We start from the raw sequence: 19,956 nt of genomic DNA on the forward strand, positions 1-19,956 counted from the left end.
AGGAGACCAAATTGCCCGACCCTACCCATCTCTCCCTATTTCCAGTGGAAACCAAAATTTGTCGACCCCATTGTCCTTGTGTCCCATCCCTTTTTCATTTCATCATCATTTCATGTTCATTTTATCATCAATTTCATGTTCGTCGTCTGAATATAGCTGAAATATTGCTGCTCGGACGTTAAACCCCCACAAAAAGAACAAACAAAACTTTTTGTCCCCTTTGGCTTGCCATCGATATAACTATTTGATAGGTCAACCAAACGTGTTTTAATCTAGGAAGTAAAAAGATAACAACAGGGTGTTTTTCAAAGTGGTTAATTTTGTATTTATTGGGAATACTACCGGGACAATACTGGACAGAAAAGAGTAAGATCTATTTTTCATTTAGCTTCTACTTCACATGGTACTACTTCAGTTCTTTGTACTATCCACTATGATCCATACTTGAATATTTTTGATAAATTACTGCTCAAATTGTGTCAAGGTTTTTGTGTTGGCTAGTCTTTGCTTCTGATGCATAATGCATTTGGAAGTCGTTTTATAAATTTCCATTTTTGAGGCCATATTCATTCATGTCATATTTATATTCTACAGTAATCAGAACATAACAAAGACTTAATTTTAACAATTTTATCACCGACAAGATAAGTTGAAATTTGGAGTTATCTTTCTTTGCCTGAATATTGGGGCAAATTTGAATCCAGAAAAATATTTCCATTGTGTTACTACTTTTAATATTTTATGACCTACATTTGTACTTCATACAAACTTTAAGTTCACACTTATATATCTATATGATTGAATAAAAAAGAGATTTGCCTAGCATAGCATAAAACGACACTTATATGTGAAAATCTTATCACTTTGGAACACAGGCACTTGCTTATATCAAAAGCCAGTTATCATTTTTTGGATACAATCTTAGTTGACACATTTTAATACCATAATTATATACGGACAAAAACTGCTGAGAAATTAATTGCACATTTACATTTGAAAGAATTTCTGCTTTTAAGGTGCTCATCAAACACCTTTGTCTTGTTCCTTGTAACTCAAAAATCGCGAGAGATAATTTTAAAATCTGATCGGAACTGTTTGCAGGAATTTTCGTAAGATATCTAATGAAAACACTTTTTGAAGTTTAACAAAAACAGTCACAATAATATAACCTGGCCTCTTTTTCCATATTCACTTAATTGACGAAATTTTAACCCCTCTTTTGATTGTTTTAATTGGAAAAAAAGTTGAATGTCCTCTTTTAAATATCAGAAAACAAATTCAAAGCCATCCATTTTAGCTCGATTTTAACTTCTATGAAACCTCCTTTGTGGTACTTGAAATATGAAAAAAACCTATCTTTTCCATTCAACCCCATACCTTCATGAGTAACTGGTCCCTTATAACTTGAAATTCGTGAGAGATGTATTATCTGGAATATGATTAGAAAAATACACGCAGTCATTATCATGAGGTATCGAATACATAACTTTCAAAACCAGGCAAGAAATTTATAAGAACAGTTTCTTAGGCATGGTCTACTTTGGCCCCAGTGTTACCCTCTGCAGCGTATCTAGAAACAGACCTAAAATACCCAGCATTCACCATGCAATTTGAAGGAATAGTCGGTTTAAGGCGGAGGATTTTCGAAGACAAAAACAAAGCACAGCAAAACAAAACATAACAAAAAAAAAAAAAAAAAAACTCGGTTCAAAATACTCACAAAGTTCATTCATATAGTAATATGCACTACAAAATTGTCTCCTTACTATTTACACCAAGTTTCTTTGAACTAAAGTAAGTAGTTTGAGTTGCAATGAAAAGATAATTCAGTTATGTGTGTATACTTCTAGAATCCAGGGGTGGGGTTCTCGAAGCTATCTTAAGGATAAGACGTGTCCTAAGACTATCTTAGGATTCGTCTCTGTCCTAAATCGTGATCTCGAAGCCATCATAAATCAAGACGGGTAGCTAACTTTAGGACGACAATATATAGGTGTCTTAAGATCATTATCGCCATCATCATCATCATTATCATTTACCGCGGAATGACCAGCACGCGTCGGTTTAAACATATTTTTAAAGAAATGTATATGATTTTAAACTCTCAAAATAGATTTTTACACTCTATTCAAACAAATTTTACTACTGTTTCTATTTCAGATACATACATGTAACAATCGAAAATCAATAACTTCATCCGGTTTTTAAATTCTCTCATATGCATTTAAGAAAATATTGCAGCAGGGCGTTAACAAGTAGAAATATCCCTATATAAGGAGGAGTTAAAAGTATCGCAGCAAGGGGGTATATTATCGCGTCTGGGGGCTGAAATACCATATAGGGGAGGTAAAAATGTTCACCAGGTAGTTTATTTTAGGGGAAGTTTAAAATATTGCAACATGGATTAATTTATTACAGCAGGGGTATTTTACCAATAGGGAGATTAAAATATTGTATCAGGGGGTCTATCTATCCTTATCAAAGCGAAAATTTGGCAGGCGGGGGAGGGGAATTCGTAGCTAGAGGTTAATTTAACATAACGGGGAGATTAAAAAAATGCAGCGAGGGGTTATTTTATCGTAGTGGGTTATAGTATCGCAGCAAGGGGTTGATTTAACTTCATGGGACTTAGAAATATTGCGGAAGGGGAATAACTTACCATAGGGGAGGTAAAATAACACACCAGGGGTTAATTTATTATTGGGAAATTTCAAAGGTACAATGATAGTTTGTATAACTTCCGGAACAAAATGATATTTATCTAATTAATCAGAATGGGTGAATATGTCAAACATGTACATGTATATGTAAACGTGAGCCTTAATAACTTTGTAAGTTGATAATTTGTCTGGCACGAACTTTTGTAGATATAATTAAATGTGATGTTTGCACCACCCCCAAATTAAAAATAAAGAAGGCATTTTCCTTTTTCGCCAAAAAAAGAGGCCTTTTGCGTCAGTTGACTTCAATTTTCGTAGTTAAATTGCGCGAATAAATTAATGAAGATAAAAGGTAAAACTATATACTCTGTTCCCTAAGCACTATTCGTTCTGATTACATGTATATCACAATCACTTTAATATCAATTTTCACTTCATCAACGGCTGAAATTTGTAACTAAGAGTATGCACAAATTGTCGCCTAGTGAGTTCTCAACAGATTGTATTTCTCATTGAGGAAAGCTTCCCACTCAGCATCTTTTCTCGTACGAACGGCTGGTGCACTAGTACTTCTCAGCTTTACATATGTTGTTGCTTGTATTTTGCGAACAAACATTGATGGATGTGAATTGTAGACTTGCTCGTTGTAATGGACATGAAACGCTTCAGGACCGTTGTTTTTACGACAAGCAGTTGGTGGAACCTATTCCCATGTTGTAGGCGGTAACATAGCACTATCGTCATTATATGTTGTCAAGAGATAGTCGGAAAACTTTTCAACTGCATTGTTACTTGGCACGTATGGAACAAGATCCTCGGCGAAGCTGCCACTGACGTCTTCAGGTTCAAGAAAGCCTAAACCGAAGAAATTTATGAGCCATTTACCGTAATTTGTGTACTTCTTAGAAAGGCAAAGACTGTATTTTTTTTATGTTTCTTATCTTTAATTAATTCATTTCTAACTCATTTTTTTTTACTCCGACGCAGTTTGTATAGTTTCGCTTTTTTACTCTTTGAACTAAAGGACGCTCTTCTATGGAAACGTAAGTCACCTGATCGCAATTCTGTTTTCCCGATTGGCCAAATACTGAAAACTTAGTGGCGTTCAAGAAAACGGTATCGAAAATTTGAAATTGTGTTCGAAAAAACTATCGAAAATTTGAAATTGCGTGCCATGTGTTATTTTCTTGAAGGAAATGTAGAAACTTAGAAGTAAAATTTTACTGCGTCGGCTATTCTTTTTTATGATAATTTTACTTTAGATTTCACCTTTTTATATTTAATTCCCTAATTTGTATTTGGCGCAAAAGGTAGTCTTTTTCTGGCGGGAAAGGACTACAAGAAAAAAAAAATTGGCACAATTTAACTACAATTTTTTATCCAATTGGCGTGAAAGGACGACGCTCCTTCCCTCGTCGTCTGTCGTCGTGAGCAATTTTTCAAAATTCATCTTCTCTGAAACTAGTAGAACAATCAGACACACACTTGGTATGAATGTTCCTCAGGATATTCTGCACAGAACTGATGTTGGGATTTTTTATCCGTCGTAAAATATAGTCGCCTTTACTAAAAGGAAAATACAGGGATCAGACAGAAGTTTTTCGCATTTATCTCCAAAGCCGTAAGGTTGAGCCAAATTTTTACGGAGCAACAGTGTTCATTCTGATGAGATATATCTGTAATCAAATTTTCGTTTTAATCTGTTAAGTTTTGTCAGAGTCATTGCCCTTTTTCGACTATTTTTTTTTTGTTTTTCGTCTTTTTAATGTTTTTTCTTTCAAAAATTTTCTCCTCTGAATCTACCGGACAAATTAAAACCACAAACTTGGTATGAATATGCCTTGGGATATTCTGCATAGAACTGATGTTGGAATTTTTTAAACGAAAATCATGGCTGTTGTTACTAAAATTAGAACAAAGTGGTCAGTCAGAAGTTTTTCTCATACATCTTCAAAACTGCTAAGTTTTAGCAAAACTGTTTCAACTGCCGAAATGATCCTTGTTAATAAGGCCTACAACAGTCTGCCGCGATGGATCAAAGTTATGGGATGACCCCTTGTTAGAGTTATTTTATTTTATATGCGAAAAATGATGTATAAGCAGTTTTCAATAAATATTTTGCTGATAACATTTTCTGCTTACATGTATTGATAGAGATCCATCTGGCTATGGGGAAGAAACTTTTTGCACCTTTGTCGACTTTAAAAGGCCTTCGACACTGTTTGAATCCTTGGCTTATGACAAAACTGGTTAAAAATAATGTTACGGTAAAATATTAATTGTGGTATAATATGTATCGCAGCATTAAATTGTGTGTAAAATCGGGAGGTGACGTATCGGGATATTTATCTTGTGACATTGGACAATCTGATTAAAATCAGTTGTTAGGATACGCTACACTGCCTTACGCTCCCTATCCTAACAGCTGATTTTAATCAGATTGGACATTGGAGTATATCAAGGTGAGAAATTGTATTCTTTTTTATTTAGTATTTTTTTTTGTCAGACCTAGAAGAACATTTTGTTCATTATAATGTAAATGGGCTGCATGATATTTATGATAAATGTAAAGATATGCTTAGAACATACATAATGCTATTCGTATTACTTTATGCTGATGATACAGCAATTTTAGCTGAAACGCCAGATGACCTTCAGAATAGTTTGAGAGTTTTTGAACATTATTGTAATGAATGGCATCTTGGTATTAACGTTGATAAAACTAAAGCTGTTATATTTGCAAAGAGAAAGTCAAAACGTAATTATGAGTTCAAACTGTTTGGATCAGTAGTTGAAATTGTAGATTCCTACTCTTATTTAGGTATTATGTTTAATGGAAAATACTCTGTTGCAAAAAATAAGTTAGCAGCGCAGGCACAGAAGGCTCTGTTTGCTTCATATACAAAATTGCGTAATATTCCAACCCCTGTAGATCTTCAGTTAACTTTGATTCCCTTGTTTTGCCCATAGTACTTTATTCTTGTGAAGTGTAGGAATTTGAGGATATGCAGGTTTTAGAAAAGATAGACATACAGTTTTTGAAAAGAGTGCTTGGGGTACACTCCAGAGGTTTATGGTGAGACAGATGCCAACCCGCTGGCAATAAACCTTAATATTAGAATGCTGTGCTTCTGGTCAAAAACTGCTCACAAATTAATCAAAACAATCAGGTATTATGCATCAATTACTTTTCAAAATGCGCTCAACAAATCTTTTGAAGTCAAACATGGATTGATTTTATTAAATCGATTTTAGATGACGCAGGTCTGAGTTACATTTGGGACGGTCAGCATGCACTGGAATCAATTGAGGTAAAATCATGTATACAACAGATTCTGAAAGATCCAGATACAGAGTTGGTATTCTAATATGTTGAATAGCTCAAAGGGTCAGTTCTATAGTTAATTTAAAACCAAGTTCAAGTTAGAAAATTACTTAAAGAAGTTAAAGAAAAAGAGACGTCAGAGTTATGCGAAATTTCGTTGTAGCAATATACGATTTTCTATAGAAACCGGACGATGGAATAACATTCCTCGTGTGGAGCGTTTAGTTTAAACATATTTTATTTTTTAAAACAAACATATGTACAATATAAATCAATCAAAGTTTGACAGACAGGATTTGGAAACAAGCACTAAGCTTTTATTAATCCGTCTCCTTGTCAATACTGACAATTTATACATTAAAACATACAACAAGCATGCTTAGAAAATAAGAAACATCACGTACATGTACTACTATGTAGTGCAATATAGATATTGATAATGAAGAGCAATTAAATTAAAAAAAATAATAATTATTATACATGTAATCATCATGGGAAGAATGAAAGGAGTATTGAAATGCAGTTCAACAGAAGCGTTTGCTCTGAACAATGTATTTTTGAAGAAGTTTAAATACATAAATATTTTCATTAAATATTAGAATATCTGACCCATACAATAACAAGTTTATTGTCGATAGGATAATGAAGTGTATTTAAAGTTAAAGTACGAAGCTGGTCATACTTATGACACTGAAAAAGAAAATGTGGAGCGTTTCTGTCATCTTTATAATGATAGATTGGTTGGCGATGAGTATATACAAACGACGCTGTACATCAACTGCGTGTGAAACTTATACCGACCTACTTCAACAAGAATCCATCTCTGTCAAAGATGCAAGGCATGTTGTCGTTCTGTAATGTTACAGTTCTAAACAACATTGCCTTATTTATAGACAACATTGGCAAACATTTTACTTGAATCGACATTATTGAACTCAATTCTTCCCTGTGCATATCGATTATACTTTACACATATAATGCAGCCAGTACGTTTTATTGATTGTGTTAGAATATTACTTGTATATATGTTTATTACACTTCTGTCATGTTCTCCATAGTATTGTATGTTATAGTTGACTGCCTCTTGTTACAGTCCTGTACTGTCTGAGCGTATAATAAAATCTGTCTATTAATCTGAAAGGTAAAAATTTAATCAAACAGCGATTTAGGCTCCTGAGAGCCTCTTGTTTTATCAGTTATCGTTCCCAACCGTAACCCCCGCTTTCCGTATTTTTCACTCCCCGTTGCCCTCTCCATCAACCACAGATCCCCGCCCCAAACCACCGATTTCCGCCTACATAATTCCCGTAAACCTATCCCTGTTCCCCTCCCAGAAAAAAAAAAACTTCGTATAGAACGTCAACATTACTATTTTCAAAAACGTCTGACGCCTGCATTATGAATTTCTAATGGTATTGCCGTTTTCTAAAGAGAATATTTAGAAAACGAGAATCGTGACCTACCTTTTATTTTACACCAACAAATTTTCAAAAAGAAATATCGTGTTCGGTTTTAGTCAATATACACTGTATTTTCTGTACGAAAATATTTTCTCGTCAAATACGGTCTTTTCTTCGTAAGTCTTTGTTATTTTTCCGCCAAATATGAGTTAATTTCGTAAGTGAAATATTGAAAAATCGAGAACCACGCACCCATGTGTTTTTTTTCGACGCAGTCGGTATAGTCTCGCCTTTTATCCTTTGACCTTAACGACGCACTTCCGTGAAAACCTAGTCACCTGATCGCAATTCTGTTTCCAAATTGGCTAAATACTGATAACTTAGTGGCGTTCGAAAAAATCTGTATCGAAAATTGAAATTGCGTGCCATGTATTATTTCCTTAATGAAATATTAATGTAGAAAATCATAATTAGAAAGAACAAATTTTACTGCTTCGGCTTTCATTTTTTAAAGATAGTACTAGTTTAATGTTATATTCCGAAATTTAATGTGTACTTTGTATGTTCTAACCACATGTATAGAATTAGACAAATCTTGATGTATATTCCATAGCCCGACCTTAATTTACAACACTTCTTGATCAATACTAAATATATACACTTTTTTCAAAATTCAAATTAAATTAGATAAATCATTGACAGTTTACAGAGAAGACAATATTTTCGTAATCCGAAACTTTTAAACAGACATGTATTGGCAGAGAAAACCCCGTATTTACCATGAATTATTAGATAATATACTTTAATGTAAATTTCAGCACACCCATTGTGGCATATCTATGTTTAAACAATTATAGAAACTATAAAACGTCACGCTACAAAACTGTTCGGCTTTTTGTTGTTTAGTTTAAAAGTTATTTCGTTGTTTAATTCTTTTTAAAGTTTTGAATTTGGCGATTGAACTATAACACTGATGTGTCTATAAGACGATTATACCCCCGTCCCCACCACACACACAGACACACCCACATGCAACGGACGCTGAAGAGGAGTACAAACGATTAAGTTACGTGCACAGTAAAACTCAGCAGTTAAACGATATTTTAAATCATCTCGACAAAACTATAAACTAATTTATCATTTTTTTTTTTTGCTTAATGAATTACGACTTAAGATGTATATTCCCTCCGTTCTTGAGCTCTGATCAGTGTTGATAATAGACATATTTCCAGTTTTTAAGTAAAACGTTTGGATCTGATCGTAGTAGTTCTCTTGACGTTTTATATTTCATTTCTTGTCATTCCGTTTCGTTTGACGTTATTTTATCTCGTTTCAGTTGATTTCGTTTAGTTTCGTGATCTTAGTTCGTTTCGAACTTTACAAGTTCTACTTCTGACACTCTGCGCTATAATTGCACGTAGAAACTTGAAAATAAATTTCAACGAAAAACTAGATTATCGTGACTCAACACCACATTGTTTTGCAAATTATAACAAAATGTTTCATACAGAAATGCATCGTATAAGTTTTCTTTTACTCAAAATTTGAAGCTAACACCGGTCTCATTAATTAGCGACTAGAAAAGACAATAAGCGACAAAACGCCCCATGAAAAAGCGTCAAGAGGATTTATTTCAATTGAAGGAAAAAAAAAAAAGAGTGACAAGTGAAAATCGGTTCAAGATTTAAAAAAAAAATACGTATTTTCTTTTGAAATTATAATTTCTATTAATTGACTATTTCTTTCTGACAAATGGGCTATGAGATTAACAGGAATCCACTATATTTTCAACAACCTATTTTATTTTTCCGTTTCAACATTTTAATAGAAAAAAAATCCTTTTCACTGAATTTTGATACATTTTTTTTCTACTCGAATTTGCATTTTTCAACTTGCATCTTGAACTTGCTTTAATTTCACATTATTGAAACTTCATAGGTAAACAACTTGGTGTTATAGCCTAGCTGGTCGAGTGGTCTAGGGCGCTGGATTTTGTGCATAGATGTCACAGCGGTACGAGTTTGAGTCCCGTGGAGGGAACGACCAAAAATTTGCATCGCAAATTTGAGTTCTAAAATTGTTGGGAATTTTTCAGACCTTTCTATACGTTTACATTTTCCTCCCTGTATCAATTTGATCCGATGGAGCAGTGTAGCAAATAGAGTCGTGACACTCTGAGACGTTTATATATATCTATAGATTTATAGATATATATAAATGTACATAAAACAGTTCGCTAGGTTTTTTTTAAAGTTTTTTTTTGCCTTTAAATGAAATAAAAAAAAATTCTTTGCGATGTTTCATTCTTTCATGTCGCTTTTGACAGTTCTTGACGTCTCTTGTCTCATATTGTCTCTATGTCTAAATGAGATGTACAGGATTACTGTTAGACCCAATCCTCTCTATAATATCTCCTGCTAGGCCCTATATATTTGGAGATTGAGACGTCTGTGGTACATATATTTGTAAGTTATACAAAGATTTGCCCCACACTGACTCTATAAACTTGATATAAGGCGACTGGGGGTGAGGACAGTCACTGAAATTTCGTGTCGAGTTCAAAAACAAAAATTCCTCGCATGCGGCGTGAGATATTTAAATATATTATTTCATCAACTGCCGGAGGAAATGACAAAAATTGAAATTCAAATTGTTAAGTAATGAGGAATATCAAATCTAATATTTTTTCATCCATTGCTGATGAAAAGAATTAATTGTATAAATGTCAGCCCTCCGCCCAGTGAAAAGTAAAACTATCCACATGCATTTTTATAGTCCAGATTTTAAGTTCGCTACTCAAGGCATTTTAGAAATCTGACGGTTATGGCAAAGGGAGTTAGTTATTCTATGGTTACATGTGGATAGCCTCCTCATTTGAACTTAATGCAAAAAGCGAAAAAAGAAGATATATATTCAATTTGTTATATATATTTACTATATTTTATATATCTATATTTAACTCTCGTGTTTGTCTATCTTCCACTAAATTCAACTGACTGTGTGGAGAGTAAAGCCCTGTCATTGAAAAGTGCCTATGATATGGTCTTTAGGAATTTGATTGAAAGGCTTATAAGGTCTAAACTCGTTTGAAAGTTGATCACAAACATTTACTAATCTATAGGCCTATTTACATGATTATATGGCATTATAATTGACTTATAAATACAGTATTTATTATTCATTTATTAAGTAGCTGTCTTTTTAAGAATCATGCAAAATCTGAAAAATGTGACTTACCTCAAAAAAGGTTACATATTTTTATTTTTGTAATTAAGTTGTTTTATGAGTCTATACTATGAAATGTGTAATTATTCATTCAAATCTGCCTGCTCTTAGGGGATAATCAACATTGAAAATCCAGTAGATTCTATTGTATGCAAGCATCATTTACAGAGTTATCTCCCTTAATTTTTAATTATAGTGCATTCTATATAATTTTTATCTCCTAAGAGCATGGGTTATATGAAAAACCACATTTTAATTTCTGTTTACTATGACATTTCAAACAAAATATCAAAAATAAAAATATGTAGACTTTTTACCCATGAATCACATGTTGCATGATCCTTAGCTGGAGTGTTACTTAATATTTATAATTCATTTATAAATATTTAAAATGATGATGTTGTTTATAAATATTTATAATTCAATTATAATCAGAGTTAGAAATAGTAGACTGCCTGCCAGCCGGTGACTGGCTATTTTTCGGCAGGACTGGCTAATTTTAACAAAAAATTATATAGCCATATAGTAAATATATCGAAAATTTTTATTCAGGACTGGCTATAATTTGAGCAAGTTTCCTACCCTGTTATAAATATTTATAAATGAATTATAAATATTAATAATTGGCATATATTTATGAATATTTATAATTCATTTATAAATATTTATAGTTCATTTATTATTAATATTTATAAATCATTGATAAATATTTAAAATTGAATTATTAATATTTATAAATCCAAGACAATTACAAGTATTTATAATTCATTTATTAATATTTATAATTCATTTATTAATATTTATAATTCGTTTATAAATATTTATAATTGCCATATGTATAAATACTTATAAATATTTATAATTATTTATAAATATTTAAATAGGCATTTTTGTCCACTTTGGCTTGCCATATGTTTATAACTGATTTTAAGAAAATTGTCTCCTTGACTAAATTTAAATCCATAGTTTTCTCTTTATATTACAGAAAAATGGCTTCATTCATGGACAACATTCATCTAGACTGTGAAGAACACAAGCAAAGATATCAATATTACTGTAGATCACACGATTGTGTTATTTGTCTTAAATGTCGGCTAAAGACCCATAAAAAGTGTGAAGACACTCTAGATATAGAAGATGTCATTCATAAAGTAAAATCATCAGCAGTTTTTGAGGATTTGTGGACCAATATAAAAACAAATCATCAAGCTGTCTTGAATGCAATCATTGATAGGGAAGAAAATGTGAAAAAACTACAGAAAAAGAAGGAAAAACTATCTAGAGAAGTGAAAGAAAAAACACAAAATCTTATTGATCAAATTAAGAAACTAGAAAACAAAACACTATCAGAGTTGGAGTCAGTTGTAAATGAAAATGTAAATGAAATCAAAGCCACCACAAAAATCCTGGAATCAAATAAAAGAAAACTTGGTGAATTATTGGAACAGGAGGAACTCATTAAGAAACAGGCATCAAATTTCCAAACATTCATTGCAACAAAACAAATGGAGAGAGAAGTTCAAGAATCAGAAGAAATCGTACACAAATTATCTGAAAAAGGAGCCATGGATAATACAGACATAGAAATGAATGAAAACATCACAGCAGAAGACACAATTTTTGGAATAAAAACTCTGTGTGACATTAAAGTATCAAAAGAAAAAAATACAACATCCATAGACATAAACAAACCAAACATAGGTCAGGCAGAGGTGAAGACAAGATTCCCCAGACAACTGACACTTAAACAACAGTTTACAGTAGATCAAGGTGGGTGTCTTGGTTGTTGTACGCTGCCTAATGGACTCCTGGTGTTGACTAATTGGTCCAATGGTGTAGTAAACATACTACACAGTAATGGTCAACACAAATCATCAGTCAGATTTAATGGAGGAAGACCATGGGATGTAACAGTCATCAATGAGAACCATGTTGCTGTTTCTAATCCTGGCCCAGAAACGATCTCCATCATAGATGTAGACAGGAGTAAAATCATTAAAACACATCAGATAAAGAGTGATGTCAGAGGAATTACACATAGTGATGGACATTTATACTTCTGTGTACCTCAGGTAGGAATCCGAAAAATTAATATAGATACAGAAAAAATAAACAAACTCCATGATGACCAGACTGTTAGTGGTGGTTCATATATAGACACAGATGGCAACAGAATATGTTATACCTGTCCTGACAACAACAACACAGTTACTGTCTTAGATTCTGACCTCAGAGTTATCTTCACATTCAAGGATCACAATACAATGTCACGGCCTTATGGATTATCAATGGATGAACACCAGAATATTTTTGTGTGTGATCATGAGAAACATAATTTATTACTAATTTCAAGGGATGGAGATAAACATGAAGTTGTAGTCAGTAGAGATGATGAGTTGTGTCTCCCTCAGTGTGTACATTATGATAAAGTGAACCATCATCTCACTGTTGTTGATTTGAAGAGGGTGGTCAGGATATTTACTGTATATTGACTTTTGATGGAGAACCAACACTGAGATAAACAAATTCAGATTTAAAGGTAAATAAAATGCTTTTAATTTATAACGATTAAATTTATCAGAAATATTTAATAACAATATCAGAAATTTCTACTTTTTTTCTTGTAAGAAGTTAATTATGTTATAAATCATTTGATAAAAAAATCTTTGAAAACTACACAGAAGTTTTATATCTGGTAAAATAAATAAATATTTTGAAATTTATATATTTTACTTTAATTGATGTTTTTGAATAAGTGTTGTTCTTCATCAAGTTTTTTAAATACATGTATCTAGATGTGTCACCACAGAAAATTTTTTCACACCACTTGATGTGCATACTTGTTTTTAGCATTTGTGTGTTTTTAACTTTGATTTTATATGTAAGTTGATGTTTTGTTAAATCAAGAAATTAAATAAAAAAAATGAAATTAAAAAAAAGAAATAATAAAACAAGAAGTAATGTAAATACATGCACTATATATTAATGATTTTTTATTTTTAGCCATGATTTGAAATCTTTTACAAGAAATTTCACATTCAGTATATCCCCAACATATGATCTCTTTATAAGTCTTCATTGCTTCGACTATAAAATCAATATTCTTATAATACATTTATTTATATATAATTATTGGTGAACTTTTATTTAGTTCTTCTTGAAACGCAAGTTATATTTTTGAGAGATAGTATTGAAGACTTTAAATTACTCCTTGGTCATGAACAGTGACTAACTTGTGTAAATTGAAATTTCTCTTCACATAGTTGTAAATAGATTGAAATGTCTTAATTTGTTTATATATTTTTTTAACTTGTAAATGTAAATGTGAATTTTTCTGTTATTTCATGTACGTACAGTGGTGGATCAAGGAATTTAAAAAAAAAGGGGAGGGGGTCCAGAAGAGATTCAGTCTAATTTAAGCCCATATTTTGCACAACATTAACAAAATTTTGCTTCAAATAAGGTGGGGGGGGTGTGTGTGACCCCCTTCCCTGCCCTGGAGATCCACCACTGTTATTATATTATCACTAATATTTAATAAGTAGTTCAAATTGAGTGAGTCCGACAATTAAATAGAAAAATCGCAAGTGATATTAAGAACAAGGCCAGTACGTTTTATACCTTGGTGAACAGTTTTATGACTAACAAAGCCTATGAAAGTACATGTACTTTGAATGGTAGAATAATTTGGATTTTCTCATGATGGACTATGACAATATTAATTGTGGAGTCTAAAACTATTATGTGCTTAGTCGGTATGGATTTTCGGAAGAATGGCAAGACAATATTGAATTTCTGAAGATGGACATTTTCTAATATGAACTTTTTTATGTTAAGCTTTATCAATTATGGATTTTTCATACATGTACATGTATTATGAATTGTGTCTTTATCATTGTGTGTACTTTTAATTAGATAGTGAAAGTATATATTATAGTGGTAATCTGCAATGTGAATTCAGTTCTTGAATACTCCAAATTAAAATATCATTGAATATTGGTATGGGCTTAAAAAGTAGATATAAAATGAATGAAATTTAACTTTTTTTCTTCAACCTTAGCCATAGGAGTTTATATTAAAGAGTTTTGCAGTTGAAAGGATTTTTTGTATAAAAGGAATAGGTAAAAAATTTAGAAACTTGCATACATGTACTTATATGTACTTACATGTATATGATACTATAATAATAATAGAATATTAAGTTTTGTCAGAAATAACAAAAAAACTTAAAATAGTGGTAAGTTTTCCTTTGTTAACAGTCCAGGAATCAAATTCACAATTTGTTGCTGTCTTTATTATTGTTATATAATTTGGAGTTTTCCGGAACAGTTAAACTTCCATGAAGCATATTTGTCAAATATGCTCTACATTTTATATATTTTTATTTAGCATTTAAATTGTATTGAAACAGCTAGATGTGTGTTATAGAAGTATTATACATATTAATATTTTTTTCAAGTGTGGCTACATATAGCAATTATTCTGTCTGTGTGCTTGTCTGTTCATCTGTCCACATTTTTTTTTAGTTTTTTTTTTTCATTTTACAAGTACATATATCTGTTTCTAGTTGAAGCAGTAAACTTGTTTACATTGTTTCTAGTTAAATGTATTTCTCTTTCTGAAGTTTGTAATTTATTTATTAATTGTTAAGTTCTAAGAGAGTTCTAAGTATTTTATTTAAATTATCTTTAGTTGCATTGTAGTTCTAAGGGGGATAATCCATTTTACTTCAAACATACCAAAGTAAATGATATATTAGATACAGTATATATTATTTTATCAATAGTAGCACTTTGTTTACACAAAGCTTTTCTACTAAAACAGTGAAATCAAATAACAGAATGGTAACTAACAAAAGTGAATAACAAATAATTGTTCATTTTGGTAACTTTCTGTTTTGTTTTTGGACTCCTTTTTTGTGTAGACTTTATTGCAATCTTCTAACAAATTTTATAACTTAATGTATGTGTTTGTGTAATTGCAAAAATAGTATGAGTTAAAAAGTCATCAGGACAATAAATTAAAGGCATGTTAAATTTAATGTTTCAACAGTGTTATAAACTCAATTTTAGGTCAACGTAGACCCATCACAATTTTCTGTAGACAGCACTGTACATTTCAAAGGAAATTGAGCCAGTATCATCATAGACTTGCTTGATCGACTCAGTAGGCTTACTGCTAATTTCTTTCACATGTTTCAATTAAAATTTCTTTTAAAACCAAACAAGGCCTTATTATTTTTATTATATATTATTTATATTACTGATTCTGGTAACCTGACCGACCATTTTTTCCCTGCGAATCCGAATTTTTTTGTGGTGTCAAAAAAAAAGAAAAATATATATATATACATGGATTTTCGGCGTTTCATTCATTGCTTTATTACTGTAATCGCCTTGGTCTCCGAAGTGGAGGTTCAAAATTCATAAAAAAATTTTTAAAAAACCTTCCTACTGACCCTAATTTTGAATGAGTTGTTACAGGAAACACACAATTTTTTATGCATGAGTGTAAGATACTGTCCAGTCTTTTCTCACTTCAATACAGAGTAATAGGTTTGGTTTTATCTAATTTCTAAAAAGTTATTAGAGTTACTGCTCTTGAATTTTAAGTATCAGTCTTTCTAAAAACCAGGCAGAGGGTGATTCATGCATGTCAAAAACCAATGAAATTCAGTTTTATATCTTGTTCAGAAACAGTAACTGATCACATAACCAGTCTTAATTTTTTATTTGGTTGTTGGGCTTTTGAGATAAAAATTATAAAAGTGTACATGAAATTTGCACTTTGCAACAGTTATCGTTCTTGATTTGACTTGGGTTGATTTCAATAGGAGATAAATGTATGATTTTCTAAAAAGTGCAAATCTGAAGGCAGAAAGGCTGTTGTTATGTGAAAGTATAGCACATGTAGACTAAAAACGCATTGTTTGTTTGGTTAGTTTTTTTCTTGACCATGAACCATTTTACCATTGGCAGTGTCTAAATTTTATGTGGACTGGTACTTAAGTATTCAGAATTTTACTTTTGTTTAGGAAGATTTTATAATTTTTTGTGTGGAATTTGTTTTCAAATACTAAGTGCTGATGTATAAAAAATAAAATACCTTATGGAACTCTCTATTTGTTTGCCTACAAGGGCTAGAGAAAATGCCCTTTGCCTTCAGGGGCTAGTTTAATGTCCTTACTTTGAGATCATGGGATCAATGCATTAGAATTGTTAGTCTTCACTATGCTGTCATTTGCCTGGGCAGTATATAAGGACAATTTATTAGTGGCTCAAGGTATACTAGTGTATTTGTGTCAGCAGTACTCTTGGAATCAAGAGAATGATTTAATGATGGATGTCACTTCCTTGATCTAGCACACTGAGCAATTTAGTTGATAATTTGATCAAATATAGGTGTTTTTATTTACTTACTGACCATTACAACTTTTTCTAAAATGGGACAGGAACAAAGTTACACCCTTCTACCTGTCTTTTTGTCATTTTAGTAGACTTTGTCATGCATAGTTAAGTTCGCTCATTTTCGCCAAATTATTATGGTGCCACGTTCTCAAGGACCCTTTTCTGCTCCGTTTTTACTCTCTCCCCTCAAACCCCCCCAAAAAGTTGTTTTACCTTTATTGTGGTCATATTGGTCCGTTCTCAAGACGTGTCCAATCTGTCTTCCTGGTTGCATTTACTGAGGAGGTCTTTGATAGAGAATTTATTATAGTAGGTTTGTTTCAGTTTAACTAGTGTACTAACATATCACACTTGAACAATACAAGACAGATATTTAATAGCAACCAATCAGTGGTTCTCTCACTTCACTGACACCATAAAAACAGAAGAACCACAAAGCAAATGAGTTAAACTGACGGAAGTGGAAAATAACAAACAAAACATTCATACAGGTGCAGATCTAGAGATTTAAAAAAGGGTTTATGAAGGCGATTAGTTGCTCATTTTGCAAAATCTTTGCTTGAAATCAACAGAATTTTCAAAAGGGGAGAGATTCTGTCCCCACGTGGATCAACTTTTCCCACAAAAAAACAGGTGAATATGTTAAAGACTGTGGAACTAAATTGCAATCGTATAAAGCTATTGAGGAATAAAGAGCCAAAAAGGACTCTGCTGGTTTTGGTTAATTCTTTTCCTGTGTCAATTGTCTAATAACAAAATTTGATATGTTGAAACATGTCTCAATCTTGAATAGTGTGTCACAACTTGAACAAACTGCTCATGGTTCAACCCTTGCAGTCGTATCAACCCTAGCCCTGCGAAGCATTTCATTTGTCTTATATGGAAGTAAGAGTAAAGAGAACATGGTAGGAACAAGAACATAATACAGGGACAAAGACTACACTAAGAAAAAAAAAATAAACAAACTTAAAATAAGCATTCTGATAGTATTGCAAAACAATACATAGTCCCCTCCCGACTGTTTATATCACTGACCCGAAATACTACCGATTAGGTTTCAAATAATGGTTGGCTGATTTGTCAAAACAAAAAACCACCTCGATAACTTAAGTCTTTAAGAAAAAGGCGTGTGAAACGGAAAGTTGGTAACTCTGGAAAAAATCAGCGGAGCGGAAGAAAACGAAAACTTGATTTGTAGCTCATAAGGGTAGACTGGCATACCAAAAACCAGCTCAATATCTGCAAGCGTTTAGAAAAAAAGTACGGAAAACTTGAATTTGGATAAATGTTCAAAGTTCAAGACCCATAACTCATACAAAAATCAGCAAAGCGGAACTAAATTTTAACTTGATCTGTAACTCATCATGGTTGACTCGCAAACCAAAAATCAGCTCAATACCTGCAAACAATTAGATAAAAATGCGGAAAACTTAAATTTCAATGCTTTTTTTTCAAAGTTCAAGGGCCATAACTTGAGAAAAAAATCAGCGGAGCGGAACGAAATGTAAATTTGATCTGTAACTCATCAAAGTTGATTCACAAACCAAAAATCAGCCCAATACCTGCAAGCGATTAGATAAAAAAAAATGCGGAAACCTTAAATTTCAGTGTTTTTTTTTCAAAGTTCAAGGGCCATAACTTAAGAAAAAATCAGCGGCGCGGAACAAAATGTAAACTTGATTTGTAATTCATCAAGGTAGACTCAAATACCAGAAATCAGATCAATTTCTGTAAGTGTTTACAAAAAAAAAGTGCGGAAAACTTAAATTTTGTTATTTTTTTCAAAGTTCAAGGGCCATTACTCATACAAAAATCAGCATAGCGAAATGTAACGTAAATTTCATCTGTAACTCATAAGGGAAGACTTACATACCAAAAATCATCTCAATATCTGCAAGCGTTAAGAAAAAAAGTGCGGAAAAACCCAGAATGACAGACATATACAGACGGAGTGCAAATCTAAAGTAGCCTTTGGCTACAGACTGCAATACTGCAAGCTACTTAAATAATAGTTTGGACAGGCAGACGGAAATACATTATATTCCCCCCTTTTTCCTTCAGATCAGTTCATAGGTATTTTGACTGATACCTGTCTTAAATGTTATACAACTACCAATAAAGGTCAGGCAGGTCTTCAGAAAGGGTGGGTATAAATACATTCTGGAAGACTTAAGAGATGACATTTGAATGGAAAGTCCTCAGAAATCTTTTTCCCACTAGAATTTCTTAAGCTTTTATCTAAAAAAATATAACATTTGTAAATCTGCATGGTTAAATTAAAGCAAAATATTGATTTAAATTATTTTTGTCTGTTATTTAGTGGAAGAAATTGCTAGAATTTGGATTTTTTTTTCAGAATAATCCAAGCCCCCTCCTAATATGAAAATGGTCACATTCTCTATACCTGAGTATTGCTAGGAATCTTATTTAGCCAAAGGATAAGTAAAAGAAAAAAAAACAATCCCCCCCCCCAAAAAAAACAAAAAAAAAAACGCAGCACATAACTATGATATTTCATATAAAGTGAGTATAACCTGTCTAAACCAGACACTTTTTACAAATCTTTATACCAGTTGAAATGTATTCGGAACCTTAGTAAACCAACCACCTGCTTTAACAGAACCAATAATAAAGTCTGAGATAGTAAAGTGTAGGCAGTTTTCACCGTGTCTAATTTTTACTAAATTTAAATTAAATAATGCACATAGATGAAGTGACATACCTCTGTTACTTGACAAAACACAAAGTAAATAATACAGCTTATGTGCAAAATATGTATTTTTACAATGTGTTATGTGAGTTATCATATAGTAGTTCCGGTGAGCATTCATCACATCTGGATTTCCTCTAAAACATTCATAAGAAATTATATCAAGATGATCGGCACTAATAACACTTCTACCAAACATAGACAGACTTGTCCTCTGAAAGGGAGTATC

At 32.1% G+C, this 19,956-nt stretch overlaps 1 protein-coding gene across 4 annotated transcripts; it reads left to right on the forward strand.

The window, feature by feature from the left end:
- The first annotated feature begins 261 nt into the window (after positions 1-261).
- Positions 262-15,948, forward strand: LOC148600318 (uncharacterized). Of its 4 annotated transcripts, XM_088558345.1 has the most exons (3): positions 271-366; positions 5,916-5,971; positions 11,596-15,948. In XM_088558345.1, exons 2-3 carry the CDS (start codon positions 5,952-5,954, stop codon positions 13,100-13,102), a joined length of 1,527 nt encoding a protein of 508 aa, XP_088414471.1. In that variant the 5' UTR covers positions 271-366; positions 5,916-5,951; the 3' UTR covers positions 13,103-15,948. The 4 variants fall into 4 exon arrangements, with proteins under 4 accessions (XP_088414472.1, XP_088414471.1, XP_088414473.1 ...); XM_088558346.1 differs by lacking the exon at positions 5,916-5,971 and having other exon boundaries at positions 262-366; XM_088558347.1 differs by lacking the exon at positions 271-366 and having other exon boundaries at positions 5,932-6,048.
- Positions 15,949-19,956: the final 4,008 nt, after the last annotated feature.

This window comes from Perna viridis, chromosome 13 (assembly GCF_037379345.1).
Source record: "Perna viridis isolate PV_CMFRI_1.1 ecotype Kerala chromosome 13, ASM3737934v1, whole genome shotgun sequence".
NCBI lineage: Eukaryota > Metazoa > Mollusca > Bivalvia > Mytilida > Mytilidae > Perna > Perna viridis.

Bases quoted from the DNA above. Each gene is read 5' to 3' on its own strand.
- LOC148600318 (XM_088558345.1), top strand. From the start codon at position 5,952: ATGCACTGGAATCAATTGAG. The intron at 5,972-11,595 runs GTAAAATCATGT...TTTATATTACAG, and splicing joins ATGCACTGGAATCAATTGAG to AAAAATGGCTTCATTCATGG.